The 18,607-nt window shown below is 31.9% G+C and overlaps 2 protein-coding genes across 2 annotated transcripts; both read left to right on the top strand.

Annotated features, from left to right (window-relative positions):
- The first annotated feature begins 936 nt into the window (after positions 1-936).
- On the top strand, positions 937-5,692 carry LOC143622424 (rac-like GTP-binding protein ARAC7). Its single transcript, XM_077093578.1, has 8 exons — positions 937-1,058; positions 1,828-1,915; positions 3,515-3,624; positions 4,326-4,389; positions 4,472-4,536; positions 4,623-4,688; positions 5,221-5,327; positions 5,426-5,692. Exons 1-8 carry the CDS (start codon positions 960-962, stop codon positions 5,454-5,456), a joined length of 630 nt encoding a protein of 209 aa, XP_076949693.1. The 5' UTR covers positions 937-959; the 3' UTR covers positions 5,457-5,692.
- A 2,208-nt stretch (positions 5,693-7,900) lies between these two features.
- On the top strand, positions 7,901-8,350 carry LOC143622465 (uncharacterized). Its single transcript, XM_077093603.1, has one exon. The coding sequence runs from the start codon at positions 7,901-7,903 to the stop codon at positions 8,348-8,350; it is 450 nt and encodes a 149-aa protein (XP_076949718.1).
- The last annotated feature ends 10,257 nt before the right edge of the window (positions 8,351-18,607 follow it).

The raw sequence follows: 18,607 nt of genomic DNA, 5'->3' as shown, positions 1-18,607 counted from the left end.
ATTGTGATCAAAATGTTAAATTATCTAAGTTGCTTAAAAAAATAAATATTAAAAACCATTTATTTTTTCCCCAACAAATCATTTCATGTCAAAACTCTAAAACAACAAATAACAATTTATTACATCTAAAAGTAAAAAAAAAATACATTAATTTATTACATAAAAATTAAACTTTTATGCCAATTATTTTATAATAATTTGCTATACTTTTATACAACCAACCCATATATACAGATTAACAAATTAGTATTTTACACTTTTTTGACCAGCAATTATATATTTTACATAAATAGAAAACAAGCACACTAATCTAAACATGACAACCCGTAGGAAACACAATATATAAAAAATAAGCACACATATTTTCACAATGCAACATAATAATAATTAATATTATAAGTTGGTTGTGATTCAATAGTAGAACATTCACTTTACAAGTGAGAGGTAGGGGAATCAAATCTTATTACCACCAACTTATGGGAGATATGAGAGATGACCCTGACTTGCCAGGGTTCGAGTCATGATCTCACCCGGTTTTACCGGCTCCTCGCTGTCGTGCCTTTTGGCGGGCGTGGGGGTCGGGTTTTATCCGGTGAATCCCTCAACAGGTGGACCGCTAGGGGCTCCGTCCGTCCGGACTAGTGGCCGGCTCGGGCTACCTTTAGCCAATGGGGGCGGCGTACGGAGTACCCGGCGTTACTTAATTGGCCGTTCAAAATAATAATAATAATAATAATAATAATAATTAATAAACGTTTTAATTTTCTTTCTTGAAACCAAGTACAGTCTTGGAACAAGGTGGCAATATACTAAAAAAACACACTCCTCTTCTGCACAACCTTTCTCTCTCTCTCTTCTCTCTGAATCTTCTTGTTCACTCTTCAAACACTATTTTTAAGGATTTTTTTTATTTATTAAACTACCATTAAAAAATTTTGCAGAAGCTCAAGAACACAAAAATGAGTGTTTCAAAGTTCATAAAATGTGTTACTGTTGGTGATGGAGCTGTTGGTAAAACTTGTATGCTGATATGTTACACTAGCAACAGGTTTCCTACTGTAAGTATATATATATATATTTTTATGAAATATATTATTTTTTGAAATACCTATTTCATATAGAGAAACCCTTTATTTTTCTTGCATTTTAGGTTCTTGATTTTTGGTTAAACCTTGTTGTACAATGTACAAGTCACTGAAGCATAGAATGCATACTCACATTTGTTCTTGTCAAGTATAGTTTTTTTAATTTGTGGGTTTGTCTTTCTTTAGTAGTATCAGTTGTTTTTAGATGTTGATAGCTTTGTTATTGTGAGTTTTAGTGTATTTGTATAAATTCTAAAAAATAATAATATAAAATAAATAAATACATAAATAAAATTTGTGGGTTTACTCTTTAGATGTTGATATCATGTGGGTTTGTGTAAATTTTTTGATTTTTGTATGAAAGATTGAATCTTTAACACTTAGAAGACCATATTTGTACAATTTCTATTGCACAGTGTACAAGTCACTACAGCTTCATTACCTGTCTTTTTCCTAATTTAAATTTCCGGGTTTTAACTTTTTATAATCTTTATCAGATTTTGGTTGACCAGATGTTAATTTAGCTTTATTATTATTATTATTATTATTATTATTATTATTATGAGTATGAGTTAGACCTTATAATACCACTCCCACTTCACATGGTACAAGTCACTATAGCATTGTTCAAAAATCACCTTTGTTTCTGCTAATTATAATTAGTGTGTTTAATTTTTGGATTTTGAATTTTGATATTGTTTCCTCTTACCTTTGTTTTATTTATTTTTTTTGTTTTTTGCAGGATTATATTCCAACAGTTTTTGACAATTTTAGTGCTAATGTGGCTGTTGATGGAAACATTGTCAACTTGGGATTATGGGATACTGCTGGTAATTTATCTCAAAACAAAATAATAGTCAATGTACTAATTTAAGATCATATATGTGATAAAAGTTTAGATTTTATGTCCCACTTCATATATATATCCTGTCTTTGTCATGTCCCACCGGTATTGTAGACTTGTACCGTTCAATATAACACTACAAACTATGTTATACGATGGGACATGGTGGTCCCACTATACGTTTGTCCCACCTGCTTGGCTGCTTTATAGGTTATACCGTACAATACTTGGCAATATGTTGTACGGTATACTTATACAATGCTGGTGGGACAAATGTTAGAATTACAAAGTGGGACAACAAATTAAGCCTCTATGTTAAAATTATAAAACGAAAAAAACCCAAAAATTTATTTTTCATCCCGGTTTCATAAAAAAATAAAAAAAATATATCGGTTTATCAAAATTATACACATATATATAATACTTATTTTTTAAAGTTTATACATGTTATTCTTTATACACATATGTACAATCAAGATAAATGATAATATACATATGTGTACATTATGTAAATCGAGATTAAAAACAAATATACATATGTGTGTAATTACATTTTTTTATGAAACCAGGATGAAAAATCAAAATTTTTGGTTTTTTTACTTTCTAAAAATTACGTTTTTTTATGAAACCAGGATGAAAAATCAAAATTTTTGGTTTTTTTACTTTCTAAAAATTTTCGTTTTTTTTCGTTTATAATTTTTTTAATATTTTTCATCCCGGTTTCATAAAAAATAAAAAAAATATATCGGTTTATCAAAATTATACACATATTTATAATACTTATTTTTTTAAATTTATACATGTTATTCTTTATACACATATGTAAATCAAGATAAATGATAATATACATATGTGTACATTATGTAAATCGAGATTAAAAACAAATATACATATGTGTATAATTACGTTTTTTTAAGAAACCAGGATGAAAAATCAAAATTTTTGGTTTTTTTACTTTCTAAAAATTTTCGTTTTTTTTCGTTTATAATTTTTTTAATATTTTTCATCCCGGTTTCATAAAAAAATAAAAAAAATATATCGGTTTATCAAAATTATACACATATTTATAATACTTATTTTTTTAAATTTATACATGTTATTCTTTATACACATATGTACAATCAAGATAAATGATAATATACATATGTGTACATTATGTAAATCGAGATTAAAAACAAATATACATATGTGTATAATTACATTTTTTTATGAAACTAGGATGAAAAATCAAAATTTTTGGTTTTTTTTTACTTTTTTATAATTTTCATTTTTTTTTGTTTTATAATTTTTTTTAATATTTTTAAGAGGCTTTTTTGTGGCTCAAAATGTTTCTCAAATTTCTTAATTTCAAAAAGTTCTCTTAATTTTATTAATATTATATATATAATATATATAATATCAGTTTTTTTTAAATTTATGCCCCTGAAAAAAACGTGCCCTGGTTGGGCGCCCACATCGCCCACCCTCAGAGCCTCCCCTGTATAGACACATTACGGGCATTTAAAGAAAAGTATCATATAGTAGATATATATTGGCTAATTGGTAGTTTATTTAATTTAATTAATTTTTTTTTTGTGATTTAAAGGTCAAGAAGATTACAGCAGATTAAGGCCACTAAGCTACAGAGGTGCAGACATATTTATATTAGCTTTCTCTTTAATCAGTATGGCAAGCTATGAAAATGTTCTTAAAAAGGTACAACTTTATTTAGTGCTCTCTTCTTTTTATAAATTTTCAAAATATTATGTTGTTACTGTAAGATTCATAGTTGGATTTTTTGAATCTCAGTTAAGATTTCACTATCAACCAACCCTTTTTGGTCTATGATTCTTGAATCTTTGATAAAGAAAAACGAAACGATGATCGAGCTGAAATCGTTAACTTCTTCGTGATACTAGAATTGTTTTGACTTTTAAAAGTCAAATGGCTTATGTTCTAAGATTACTTGTCATTGTGGAGAAAGACAAGTCAACATATATTTTCATTTTGCAGTATTTTGAATCTTGAAAATTAATATAAAACTTGTAATCAAGTTGAAACCTTTTGTATTTACTATATTTTTTCTAAGTTGGAATTAATTTTGACTTTTCTAAAGTCAAATGGATTAGCATTTGACTTTTAATCTTGAAAACAAGAGAAACATCAAGCTAAATTCTTCCCACAAATTTAAGTCAGTTTTGACTTTTAAGTCAAAATGTCTCACTTTCAGCCTCAAAATTAATAACTTTCTTTCATGGAGATAAAAATAAGCATATTATATCTTTTTAGCTGTATTATGACTTTAAAAAAAAACATTTAAGCAGAAAAAATATGTTAGCTAAATATAAGATTTAATTTACTTGTTGGATAAATGTTGAGTAACTAATCATTTAAATGTTATCCACGACTTCATACAGTGGATGCCTGAGCTTCGACGATTTGCACCAAACGTTCCAGTAGTACTCGTCGGGACAAAACTAGGTACATATCACAATCTATATAAACATTTTTTTTTATTTTTCACAAAATTCTTCAGTATTTGTTTAATTTTTTTTGCTTCTAGATCTTCGCAATGACAACGGATATTTAGCTGATCATTACGGTTCCAATGTTATTACATCTGCTCAGGTACTAAAATATCAATATTTTGAGCTTTTTAGTTGTTACCTGCTAAAGAAAAATTCTTATTATATAATTTGTGTTATGTTTATTAGGGTGAGGAACTGAGGAAACAAATCGGTGCGGCTGCTTATATCGAATGCAGCTCGAAAACTCAACAGGTAAACAAATCAAACCAAAAATTTTTTATATTTTATTCACACTTTTACTAGTAAACAAACAAGTCTTAAATAGGGGTGCAAATGAGCCGAGCTGAGCCCAAGCTCGACCAGGCTCTTGCTCGGCTCGTTTAATATTTATTAATTAATTTTTATATATTTATAGTTATGTTTGTATATGTATTTTCATTATAACTATATATATAAAATAATATATGTTATTTAGTTATTTTTTTTCATAAAATCATATATATCAATTAATAATTATTAAATATATATATGTATATATTAATATATATAATTATAAAAAAATATATAAATGACATGCTCGTTAAGGCTCGCGAGCCGGCTCGAGCTCGATAAGTGAAGCTCGGGCTCGTTTATTTAGCGAGCTTTCTTTTAGGCTCGAGCTCGGGCTTGGGCCCCTTTAAGCTCGGCTCGATCGAGCTTTTTCACGAGCCGATCTCGAGTAGCTCGCGAGCAGCTCGGCTCGTTTGCACCCCTAGTCTTAAAGTAAACTCTTTTTTTTCTCTAGAATGTGAAAGCGGTTTTTGATACCGCCATTAAGGTTGTTCTTCAACCGCCAAGGCGGAAGGAGGTGATGAGGCACAAAAGGCGTAAAAGCTCCGGCTGCTCGCTTTTGTAAGTGTTACACCATTATATATATATATATATTTGAAGTGTGTTTAAAGTTTTTGTTTTGTGCGCGTTTTTACAAAACTTTTGTTTGATGATAACAGGGGCATTATGTGTGGAGGTTGTGCTGCGTAGGAGCTTTTGATGTCGTTTATGTTAACTTATCGATTAGCGGTTTTATTTTCATGGATTTATGTGTGAATGTTTTTAGCTGCAGTTGATATAGTTTGATGGTTTGGTGTTTTTGCTGCTTTTAAGTATTGTATGAATAATTGTATGTAAAACTGTGGATGCGCATGTTTCTGTTGGTGGTTTAGTTTGCACCGAGCCGTCACCTGCCGCCATTAGATATGACCATCATGAGCTAGTTGGCGGTGAGACTACGTGTCATGGTTTGGTACTTTGGTTTAACTGGTTTGAGGTGTGAAAAAATGGTCATAAGACCCTTCCTTTGCAACAGGGATGAGCCGCGATGCAACCAATACCGACCCTGAAAATCCCCGATCTCGAAGATTCTAAATATTTGATACCGATACTAAAATGTTCGGTTCAGTAACGGTATTTCATGCAAAATTCAGGAAATAATAGTACCATCTGAAAACTTAACTCGGTGCGGTACTTAAAATGTTCATCCGTACTTTGAAGGTATGATCACTTAGAATGTTCGTCAACTACTAAACCTTTTATGGGTTTAACAAGTTTGGTTGATTTTATTTATTTACTTTTTATGAAAGGCAAGGTAGGATTATATTAAAAATAATAACAGTTTACACCAATTCTTTCAATTTAGATAAACCAAATTTCCATATTTTTAGTTAGCCATATGGACTGTGGTTGGTGTCCAGTAAGACAAAAACGAAGTCTCTTAAACATTTAAAGATATTGGATTTAAATCACATGAAGTAAAATAACTTTGTTTTTTATTTAAAAATTTTTTCGCCCTATTTTAATTCAATGATATGAGTTTGCTTTGATTTTATGCGGTAATAACAGCTCTAGTTAAAACATAGGTGAAGGTTGTTTGCTAAGAGCATTCGGTGTAGCTTTTATATCTTTATCTATAAACTTATACTAAAATTCAATACTTTTTATATCTTCTTTTTAATTAAATAATATTTTTTTTATATTTTTATCATTATGTTTTTCTCTTTACCTTCACAACCCTTTCAAAAAATATTTAAAAAAGTTAAAAAAAAAATGAACAATATCTTACCAAAATTTAGTGATTAACAACATTTTCTCTCTTACACTTATAAGTTATAACCACTCACGATCATTCCATAGAAGTACAATGCAAAGACAAGTAGCGAAGCTTGGACATACATGTCAAGGAGGTCGGACTCAATATGGATAAAAAAATACATAGACTAGAGAGGGTGAGCTCAAAATTTCGTTCGGAAACAGGTGAATTTAGACCATGTATAAAAATTTTCGGCTGAAAAAGAATAAATTTACACTGCCGAACGAAAAAAAGGTCATGCTCAAAATTTTGGTCGGAAACAGGTAAATTTACACTATGCATAAAAATTTTCGTGGAAAAAAAGGATAAATTTACATTACCGAGCAAAAAACTAAGAGTTCCGGGCTCAAAATTTCGGTCGAAAACGGGTAACTTTATACTACATATCGGCCAAAAAATGATAACTTTACACTACCGAGCGAAAAAACGGAGAGAGCCGGGGGCACCCCTGGTCCCAACTAAAGCTACGCCCCGGCAAAGACCTCACCTGCATAAATATATTTAATTTTATCAAAATATTGTTAAGATATGTTTATTTTAATCTTTATTTTTTATTAGGCTATGTGTAGTGGATGAGCTACAAAGTGAGGCGATTTGCACCATATGACACCCATTCAGTAAATAATGAATTTTTGTTTTAGGGTGTAATGGTTTTGTAGCCCAATATATATATATATATATATATATCACACACAAATTATAATAATAATAATATAACAAACATGCATAGTGGGCGATAAGAATTTCTCGTCCCCCCATTTGTTACTCTATGTAACGGTGCTGTAGCCCCAAAACCTCTATTTTGTCTCTCCACTACACTCACCCTTATAACTTGTATATGTTATACCATAACAAAAACAAAAAAACATTATGTATTATTATAGAAAAATAAGTTATTTATAAAGCAATAATCATAAAAAGTTAAAATGGTTAAATGGGTGTACTTAGTACTTACTAGTTTAATGGGTTAAAATAGTTAGGTTCCATGAAGTGAAGACAACAAACAAATATGTTTTTACTCTAAAAAACAAAGATTCGATCATTCACGTGACATGCAAAGTCCAGTCAAATGAGAGAGAAAATAAACATTATTAACATTCAACGTCAGAATCCAACAGTCAAAAAGTCAAAAATCCAAAATCACTCATATTTATTTGATTATTTCCTTTTATATTATCATCATCCATCCATTAACAAAAACAAAATAATTTCTAAAGTCCCAATTCAACATTTTGCAACATGTTAGAATAACACAATTCATGGAACAATCAAATTCAAGAACATGGAACTATTTAAAAAAGCGAAAACGATCCGTCTTCGAACGGTAAAAGACAAATATATGGTAGCCGATGATGACGAGCAAACGGTTATTCAAGATCACGATGGAACAACCGAAAAAGCCAAATGGGAGGTTTTTCCTACGGGAGAAAAATACATACGGTTCAAAAGTTGTTATGGGAAATACCTAATGGCGTCAAACACGCCGTTTCTTCAAGGGGTTAAGGGCAAAAAGGTCGTTCAGACAGAATTGAAACCGGATTTGGATGGAAGTGTGAATTGGGAACCGTTACGAGACGGGTTTCAGGTTCGACTTAAAACCCACACGGGTAGTTTTTTACGGCCTAATGGAGGGTTACCTCCTTGGAGGAATAATATTACGCATGACAACCCGCATAGACCAAAAGCGACAGAAAAAATGTTGTGGGATATTGAAATTGTGGAAAATCTTCCGTCTTATCGAAAAACAAACTCGGATTCACAACTTTATTGTATGCTTGATCACAAATAAATACATACTGTAATGCAAAATAATATTGAAGTTAATATTGTGTTTACAGTTAGATCAATTCTTAATTTTAGATTGTGAATTCAAACGATTGAAATGCATATTTAATATCATTTTCCCCATCAATCCTTCTTCATCCATGATACCTTCCTAAAGAACACAATGTTATCGTGTAATTAATCGGTATCGACCATGGTTAACGATGTTACATGACTAGTTTTATTTTGAAAATGGTACTAAAATGTAATATTAAGCTCAAGAATATTGGTAGGTCCTTAAACACGGATCAAACAACAATAACTAAAGTTCTTGGATCAATTTAAACCACCTAGCTAGCAGAAATAACTAGTTAAATAACCTAGATCTCGGATCTTGTTATGTTAGCCGTGAGTGTATAAAGGGAGAGAGTAAAGAGAAAGTAAGTTAGATGGATAATATATTTGTCAAAAGGTTGTGCATGGTATGGGTATACCTCACTATATATAGTGAGGTCATACCATACCAAGTTTCCATTCATAAAGGCCCAATGGGCTCAATACACAAGGCCGCGGGCCCAAACATACAATAAAGTAAATTATTACATGCATGTTTAAACAACGGGAATAATACATAAGACTACATAAACAAAATGAGCGATACAATCTCCCTCTAGTCTTCTCTTGTTATTCCTAAGCATCAGTCTTCAATCAGTCTCACATTCGTGGACTTCGCTGTGATCAAATGGTTGATTCTCAACAAGAAAGCGTACAAACTTGTTGAACTTCTCAACAATGTGATCGGTGTTGTCACGACAATGATCCTTAACAGTCGATAAGGGTGACTTGTAGAGCTTGAGTAAATCCTCTTTGCAAAGACCCACCAGTTCGTGCTCATCGAAGAAGCGGAGGTGATGCATTCTACACAGTGTATTATCACCTCACCGCTACTGTTGTTAAATTCCAACGAGACGAAGTCATAAAAGATGTTAGGATTAGAAGGCATACCATGGAAGATTGGTTCTCCATAGTCTTCAGGCATTTAGTACCTCTAACCTTTCTTCTTCTTTCCAGTGATTGGATCGACTTCTTTCGGAAGAGTGTATAACCTACCAGGACTCAACGTAAAGTTTGGGTAGTCATCCTTCCACTCGTGGCTAAGAAACCGCTTGAACCATCCTTTAACTTTTGGTTCATCCTCGCCGCGACCCACTGTCCTTCTAAAATAATTCATGTCAAATTGGGACATTGTGTGCATATCTGCACAAGTCAGATATGTGAGGTCATCGTTTGCACGTCGAACAACCCAAATTTTACTGTCCTTGTGCCATCGGGCATAGAGGATGGGAGAGTCATCATGATACGACTTCCTTTTCCACCTAAGGCTCGCCACCTTGCTCACGTTATATAACTTGTTTTTCTTCTTTCCATTTCTATGAGCAGGCAGAGCGATAACATATTCTTCAACTGGCTCATTTTTCTCCCTTTCCGGAGTATCCAGATTGGGAGAGTAGTTTATTCCGTCATCTTCATCCACGACTTCTTGAACTGAAGGCTTTGAACTTCAATCTTATTTTCTGGGAATGAGTGGCAACAAAAAATTTTAGAAACATCAGACGCAGGAGTGTCGACATCTAATTTTCTTTTGTTGCCTTTCTTGGGCCGACTTGTTTCTTTGCTTTGTTTTTCGACTGATCTTCAGACACGATCAGCTCCTTTTTAGGTTCAGCTGCTTACTGTCACGTTCTCGTGTTCTTTTAAGCGCTTCAGCATCTGCAACTTCAGTCTCTGCAACCCAGGAGACTTTATCATGATCTACCTGTCCATGTACAGCTGCACAAAACTTAGAGCAAATAAGATTCGTTCACAGACCCTCTTGAGGGTTATAGAAGATTTTTTTTTTCAAAACATGCCTTTGGTTTTAAGTATTTGTAGAATAACTCTGAAATTTTTTTCAGTCCCTCAACTTGTAATAAAATATCAATTTCAGTCCCTCAACTTATAAATGGTCTGTATAAGTCTCAGGTTGCCAACAAACTTTGCATGAGTGACCTTGACAACAAAACACATGATTTTGAATAAAACAAAGGTTTAATCAAATATGTACGAACACAATAAAAACTTAAAATATTTTTGGCATTTTCATATGTTTTAAAATTATGAAAATATATACAATATTTTGAAGTTGCAACATAACATAAAATAAAAGAAAATAAGAAATAAAATATATGAGCAATGTTTTAAAAACCGGTATTTTACTTGTACCAGAGTAGGCTTAAAAATGGTACAACCGGTTGAACCGGGTTATACCGGGAGGTTCAACCGGTTGAATGATTTACCTTATAATTTTCTATAAATGTAACTTCAATTCAAAAATAACCCAAAACCAAATGATTCTTATAACAAAAATAACCCAAAAGTTAATCCTTATTAAAAAATAATGCAAAAACACTTAATTTTAAAAAAATTAGTCACAAAGTTTACACGTTTGAATGTTAATTGTTGGATTAAAAGTAATTTTGAAAAAATATGGGCCGCAAACATCAAATATTTCTGAGGCTCAAAACTGGTTTTCGGGTAAAAACCGGTATTTTAGACAAAAACCGCCGGTACGATGCTCTAGCAAACCGGTCAAAAATACCGGACTCAAAATACCGGCCTATTGTGTAAAATCCGGTTTAACCGGTTCAACCGGCCGGTTTGAACCGGTTTTTAAAACACTGGATATGAGCAAAGATGAAATTAAAGGGTGTTTGGGATTCCTTTTTTCCACCTCCTTATACCTTATATAAGGGGTTTTTCATAAGTTACAAAATCCTAACTTATGAAAACTCCTTTTTCCTTCTTTAAAATGTTTAATAAGTTATATTACCCAAACACTATCTTAATCTATAAAAGTGAATAAGTTATAAGGAGGTAAAAATAAGGAAACCCAAACACCCCCTTAATATTATTTATTAACAATAATATTTACAAATTTACTAAATTAATTTTTTTGTGAGAAAGATCACAACATGGACTCATATTATTCGATAACGTCCTAGATCACATCTATATGTTGATATTATTATGCCAAAATCCAGAGTCGATTGTAGATATAATTTGTCCACTTTAAACTTAACAAATATTTTGATGTCAATGTGATATGTTAAGGTATGCATTATGCACCTTGCTTGTGTGGTCCCCATTTAATCCAACAAATTACAAACTCCATCATACCTCGGGCATAGTTTGTGTTTATCAGTATCACCCCGAATTGACTCCGACCCCCTAATACCAAAACATTTTAACGCTTATTTAAACTTTTTGCAAACTTTTCAAACAATAAAGGCTGAACCATGGACTTACTTGCCATACAGACTTACAAGCCTTCATATAAAGTGTTTAGGACTTACTTGTTTGCCCCACGTTACATGGTTCTAATACACCCCTTTTTGTTTGTTAATATTCAACATTTTTGTGTTGAATTTAAATTCTTTTAAGCACTTTGCAGTTTTTCTGCTTTATCATTTTGATTTTTAATATTTTTATTTAAAGCAAGAATAATTTTTCTGGTGATCAATCACTAACGAGCTCGTGTATTACTAACTAATAACATTTTTGCCTTCATGGATGTGACTTATTTAGAGTCGGCAACCGCTTCATGAACGTGTAACAAGTAGCATAGGCGAGCATTTAAGTTTATATTACTATGATACTTACTCATTTGTCAAGCCTATCTACACATCAAACGGTGATCTTATTGACTTTTGATCTACTCTTTTCATGTGCTAGGATAATTAGAGACAATTTCTTATCATTTCGAAAGGTCAGATCAATTTCTCAAGATTTTAGAATTTTTAATTATCCGACTCCATCTAAACGAGAGCTCCCTCTAAAAGAGAGAATATCTTTTTGGAACTTTTTCTGATTTTCTTAATGAAATATAAAATATTTTTTGCAAGTCAAATGACTCATTTTTGTTTTTCTTAAAGAAACTGAAAATCTTTTTGATGAGTTATGACATTTTTGAAAAATATTTAAAAATTTTATATACAAAAGATATAATCGATTGTTTAAATTAAAATTGATCGATGACTTTAGTGAAAATGTCAGCAAAGTTGTTGTCAGATGGACTATCCTAAGCATGCATTATCACAGTATATATCAAAGTTGAAGAGATTCAAGTAACCAACAGCTGATGCTGGATCCATCACTTGAGATTAGTAGTTGGATGGGTGAGTTTGAGAAACGCTCGACAAGTTGTGGTTGATCCGTTTGAACAAGGTTGGCATTGTTGAAGCACAAAGTACCATATGAAACATTTCCCTTTCCTTAAAGTTTTCCCTCCCATGTCGCTTATGAAAGACTCGAATCCGCAATCGAATGGTTTAGCATCAAATAGCAAGGGTTTGTCTTCCATCATATGCCCGGTGCAACCACTATCTAAGTACAGAATACTCTTGATAGTCCTCCTTGATTGACCCTGCATGCACTTAGCATTTAATTAGACATGGGTTCCCGATACTTAGTTGTCTCGGGAAAATCAACCACAAAGTCTCCAAATTTTATTTTCTTGTCAGGACTTATGAAGTGTTGAGCAGCACCAGAATTAGAATCAGAAGAACAGTCTTTAGGAACCTATGTAAAAACAGGTTACCCGTTTTTGGAAAATCTTTTTGACCGTTTTTCTTTTGGGGTTTAAAACAAATTCCTCGGATCTTTCAATCTTTGGACCTTTATTCACATTTCCCTTTGGTGGGTCTTTTGACTTTTCATTTTTCAAACCTCCTTTTTATCTCTCCCTTTGGTTATCCAAAAAGGTTTCTTTGTTTTCGACTTGTTATTGGATCTCACATCCATTTTGCTGGCATTCTTAACTGCTTTATCATTCCTTGATCTTGAGCTACTAGTAGCTGTAGATCGAGACTAACGAAGCTGACTTGTCATTCTTTTCTGTTGTTGATGCCGGTTCTTGCAATGTATTGCAAGGTGAGATGGGTTACCATACATAAAACAACATTTTCGTCTACAAATCTTAACGATCTCATCTGAACTGGAATAGTATTGGTGCAAAGGGAATGGTGATCCTTGGAAAGGAACATGATTGTAGAAACTATTTAACCCATAACTATAATTTGTGAAATCATTTGAATAGCATGATTCAACATAGCTTGGTTGATGGTGATTGTAATAATTGTGATCATATCAGTTGTATGATACAACTGAGGATCTCTTTGTTGATTAGTAGTTTGATAAAACGATTGTTTACTTGGTGGAATATATTTACATGAAGTACTTGACGCTTTGTTTTCAAAGATTATATTTTGTTTTACATTTTCCTCATACCTACAACTAGATGATGAACAACTTGTTACATTCACATCATCATCCTTCTTTAAAATTTTACAATTTTTTACAACACATTCATCATATATAAATGCCAACACTATATGAAATAATATCAATATTTTCATTCAAAAGAGAATGAGAAGTGCCAACACTAACACTTTCACAAGATACATCATCATCCAAAGATCAGGTCAAAGTATTTTATCTTGAAATTGAGTTGTCAAAGTATTTTATCTTGAAATTGAGTTGTTATTATTACAGTCAGAGTTGGCAAATGGTTTTGAATTCACATTAAGAACAAAAGGTGAATTAACTATTCTTTCTTCCTTACATCCCATGTCCTTTTCCACCGACCCACATTCAGCTACACCACCTGCTGAGTAAGACAAGTCACCATTAAAATCAACAAGAACAGGTGTGGGATCAACATGTTTTGAAGCTGGAGGAATAAGTGTGTTGGGTTTTGGTACATGACCAACCCCGTAAACCATTTCATCCTCAGGAGGTGTGTTAAGAATAAAAGTGAGGTAGGGATGTATAGTTATCATTAAATAGAGGTGATATAGCCACAAATTTGCATCCCAAACCTGTCTTTTGATAACACCCATCTGAGCTCCAATGATGCCATTAAGCTTATCAGAGGCCATTTTAAACTTATCTACAATAATTTTTATTTCAGAAAGGTCCATTTCTAATTTTTCAATTTTAGCATTTAACTCACTAGTACGCCTTTCATGATATTCTATAGTTTTAGTGGGCTGAAATAATTTATAGTGCATTTTAGCCATGCCATCATTATGAGTCTTAATTCTGGTGGTGTACATCTTGTCAGCTTTCTTATATTCTTCGTTCAGATTTTTGATGTGTCGAGTTTCATTAATTAAATTTGCATGATAAGATCTATAAAAATCTACTTTAACTATACAAGCTTGAGAGCAAAGATTTTTGCGTACCTTGGGAATTTCAGGATTGACATGGTTTCCTCCTGATGTGGAACTTGAGGCACTCACTAAGTCATCAACGAAAGCCATCTTTGCCATGGTCAGAGGGTTTGCCAGCTCCGTGAACTGTTCATCTTCCCATCCTAATTGTGTAGATCCTCCTTCAGCTTGGGTGACTAGAGCTATAGAACTTGAACTTGAATTTGAATTTCGATGACTACCTCGAGACCCTCTTTGACTCGTGGCCCTCTTGTCATTTCTCCTTCCTCCCTCGTTCTCAGTAACATCGGTGACTTTGATGTCGTTGGCAGGCTTAACAGGATTGGTGCATTGTCAGGCAAAGTGTCCTAATTCATTACGATTGTAACAACGAAGCTTATCTTTATCGAACCCGATTCTGTGCACATTTGAATCCTTGAAGCTGTCACGATCGTAATTCTTCATGAAGTTCGTAGCTTTTTGAATAGTCATGGCCATGTGATACCTTATGTCCATCTTCTCAAGGTCCTTCTCATTAATCTCAGGAATGTCTCCTTGCGTGAATGAAGGAGGGAGTAGGTTTCCTTACATCAACTGTTCGTGACTGGCCATAAAGGCATGGTAAAGAGCAATACGAGGATCGTCAATGTCAGTGGTTTGGCTGGGAAGAGAGTGAGATGGTTTACTTGTTGGAGAGCTTAAACCATGTGCCTTGAGAGCTTGTTCAGCCACTACAACAAAAAGGGCTTTTTAGGACCTTTTGTGTGGGACGCTTGTAAAATAGGGTCATAAAATCTATTTAATAGGACAAATGAGTATTTGGGGTCCTTTTACAATATACTCTACAGAACCGGTGTCCTAAAAAGTTATTTAATAGGATGGATGATTCTTTGGGGTCGTATTATCATATAACTTAATAAGACACTTAACATGTAAATCCTAATAAAGTAATCTATAAGACATGTAGTTGTTAGTGTCCCATTATGTGGTAATGTAATAGGACACTTTGAGTTAAGTCATAAATGTTCGGTGTTATAGGACCCTTTCTAATCGAAGTCATATAAGAACATAACTTAATAGGACATTTTACACTATGGTCTTATAACTTTAACCTTTATAAGACGCATAATCATTGTGGTGTTATTATAATACACCGTAATAGGACATCTGATATTTTAGTCATAAAACATCTGGTTTATAGGATGCTTATTCGCTAGAGTTTTATTATAACATAACTTTATAGAACACTTGACACTTGAGTCTTATAACTTTAACCTTTATATGACGCTTAATCATTGTGGTGTTATTATAATACACCGTAATAGGACACTTGATATTGTAATCATAAAACATATGTTTTATAGAACGCTTATTCGCTAGACACTACAAATAAAAAACCATTTAGTGGCATACACTTTTTATGGCATTTAGATTTTATGCCACTGCTTTAGGTTTTAATGGCACTTTGTCTATGCCGTATTTGCTTGACACACACTTTTAGTGGCACTTAGTTTTTGTGTTACTAAAATTTAGGTTTTAGTAGCACTTTACGTATGTCATATTTGCATGACATGCACTTTTAGTGACATTTAGTATTTGTGTCACTAAATTTAGATATTTAATGACAAATTACGTATGTCATACTATCTTGACAACATTTATAATGACATTTAACATTTGTGCCACATAAATATAGGTTTTAAATGTCACTTTGTGTGTATCACATTTGTTTCATGCACATTTTTAATTGCCATATCATATTTTAAAGGAATATAATTTATCATAATATATAAACCATCGAACATTATAATTTAGAATGTTGTGACACAAAGTCACAACACACTCAAAACGTAATCCTATTTTGCGATAAATATATGTGTATATATTATAGTTTCAAAAGATAAATATTTGATTTAAAATTGAGAATCAATGTGCAATTTTGATCTAAGAGGGTGGGATGAAATTTTGGAGTGGAAAATTTGAATGGATTTTGATTTGTTTTTTAAGGAAATTTTGGAATTAAGAGGGAAAATTAGTGAGTCTCAAAATTAATAAATTTGTGGTGGGAAAACCAAGAGGGAAACGAATAAAATTTAGATTCAGTGTCATATGTATAATAAAAATAATTTAAAAATTTTGTATAATAAAAAATACTTACAAATTAGTGTCATACTTATCATAAAAAATAATAAAAAAAAATCTTGTAAATTTTTAAGTTAGTAATAATAATCATAATTTTGTAAATATAAATTGGTGTAATATGTAAAATAAAAAATATATTAATATAAATTATTCAAGGATTTTGGTTATACACCCATTTTTTTTATAACTATGAGGGGCAAGCGTTAGCCGGATTTGGACCTAAGTTGAAGGGTTTAAGCAAAAACAGAATCGCAACTACCTTGATTTAAAACAACTGGATCATTTCGAGGTTCGAGAACCCGCACTAGATGAGATGAAGGAAAGAGAAAGCTTGTGTTGTTTTTTCTTATGAGGTGTAGGGATTCATGATAGAGCTATAATACTGACGTAAGTGAATGAGTCCATATGGGTTGGTATGAGTTAACACTTTATAATTGGTTTGTGGTGAGGGTTCATATTAGATATTATTTATCTAAATACTCAAATTTCATTTCGAACCTTAAGAATTTATTTACAAGTTTAACATAAAAAAATTTATGAACTTTTTTAAAAAAATACATATATTTGAAAGTACTTCGTGTTAAACAAAATTTATATCGAAATGTTTAAAAAAACTTAAAGTAAACTAAACTGTTATTTTATATATTGTTTAAAAGTTAAATAATATAAATTATTAAAAAAATCAAAATTTTAATAAAACTCAATCTTAGTAGAGAAAAAGAAAAAAAAAAGTAAATTACTCACAACCACTCCATGCTTGACAAGTGTCCCACAATCAGTGTTTTGAAATCCGGCCCGGCCTGTTGGACCAGGCCCGATCCCTATACTGGGTTGGGTCAATGTATTTGGGCCGTTTTGAAAAACACGGCCGGTTTTGCGGGTGGGCGGTCGGCTCGAATTGGTTGACTCGGCCGGGGAACCGGTAAAACTCAATTATTCATTAAATCCAAAATGAAATGTGAATGCTGGGATTCGAACTTGGGTCATTTCAAAGATAAAAGCTTTATTAATTACCTAAAAGCCAAACAACCAAGCTTCATTTATGTCTCTATTAATCAAACATAAATCATATATATATATATATATATATATTTGAAAAATAATGTATAAAACATAGATAAACATTAAAGTTTGTTATTATTATTAATTTTGGTTATTACTATTTTTTATATGTATATGAATTATATATATATATATGTAAATGTATATTTAAATTATTTATGACGTTATCCGGGTCAAACACTGGCCCGCCCTCCCAGATCAGTCCAACCTTTGACCTGGTAAGGCGCCCAGGCCAGGTCTAAAAACATTGCACTCAACCCATGGCAACCTTGGATTGCCTCACCACCTGTTTGCAGGATTTTTGTGATTTTTCTTTTTCTTTTTAATTATTTGATCAATAAGTTACTCAAAAAATTTATCAATAAAGTTGATTTCATAGGAGTAAATGAATATGATTCACTATCAACCATGAATTAATGTTATTGTGCATTCTTAATCCATTTTTTAAAAATATGTAAGGAGATTTACAAATTATATTGTATGGTTATAACTTATAAGTAGTTGTGAGTAGAAAAGAGAAAATGAAATATGTCATATCATTCTCAACATATCATTCATCCTCATCTCTATAACTATACTAAAAAAACACTATAATTCTCTATTATAATCAATTAAATAAATTCTTTATACATTTATCATTACAGTTTTCTCTCTCTCTCATTCACTCACAACCAATTCAAAAAATATTATAAAAAAATAAGGGCAAATTTATTTTCCCAAATTTACAATAAAATCATTATCTTTTCTATCTCCAAATTTATAAAAATATCATTATCTTTTCCCAAGTTTGCAAACTTCTCTCACGTTTTAAGAGGATAGGGTTAGAATGT

The sequence above is a fragment of the Bidens hawaiensis genome, unplaced genomic scaffold (assembly GCF_021521415.1).
Source record: "Bidens hawaiensis isolate Kalapana, Puna unplaced genomic scaffold, B.hawaiensis_p1.1 tig00003141_1, whole genome shotgun sequence".
NCBI lineage: Eukaryota > Viridiplantae > Streptophyta > Magnoliopsida > Asterales > Asteraceae > Bidens > Bidens hawaiensis.
The sequence above is the reverse complement of the archived record's forward strand: the minus strand, read 5'-3'. Positions and strand labels throughout refer to the sequence as shown.

Coding starts and splice junctions, on each gene's coding strand:
- LOC143622424 (XM_077093578.1), top strand. CDS start 960: ATGAGTGTTTCAAAGTTCATAAAATGTGTTACTGTTGGTGATGGAGCT. Junction 4,689..5,220: donor GCAGCTCGAAAACTCAACAG/GTAAACAAATCA, acceptor TTTTTTCTCTAG/AATGTGAAAGCGGTTTTTGA. Junction 5,328..5,425: donor AGCTCCGGCTGCTCGCTTTT/GTAAGTGTTACA, acceptor TGATGATAACAG/GGGCATTATGTGTGGAGGTT.
- LOC143622465 (XM_077093603.1), top strand. CDS start 7,901: ATGGTAGCCGATGATGACGAGCAAACGGTTATTCAAGATCACGATGGA.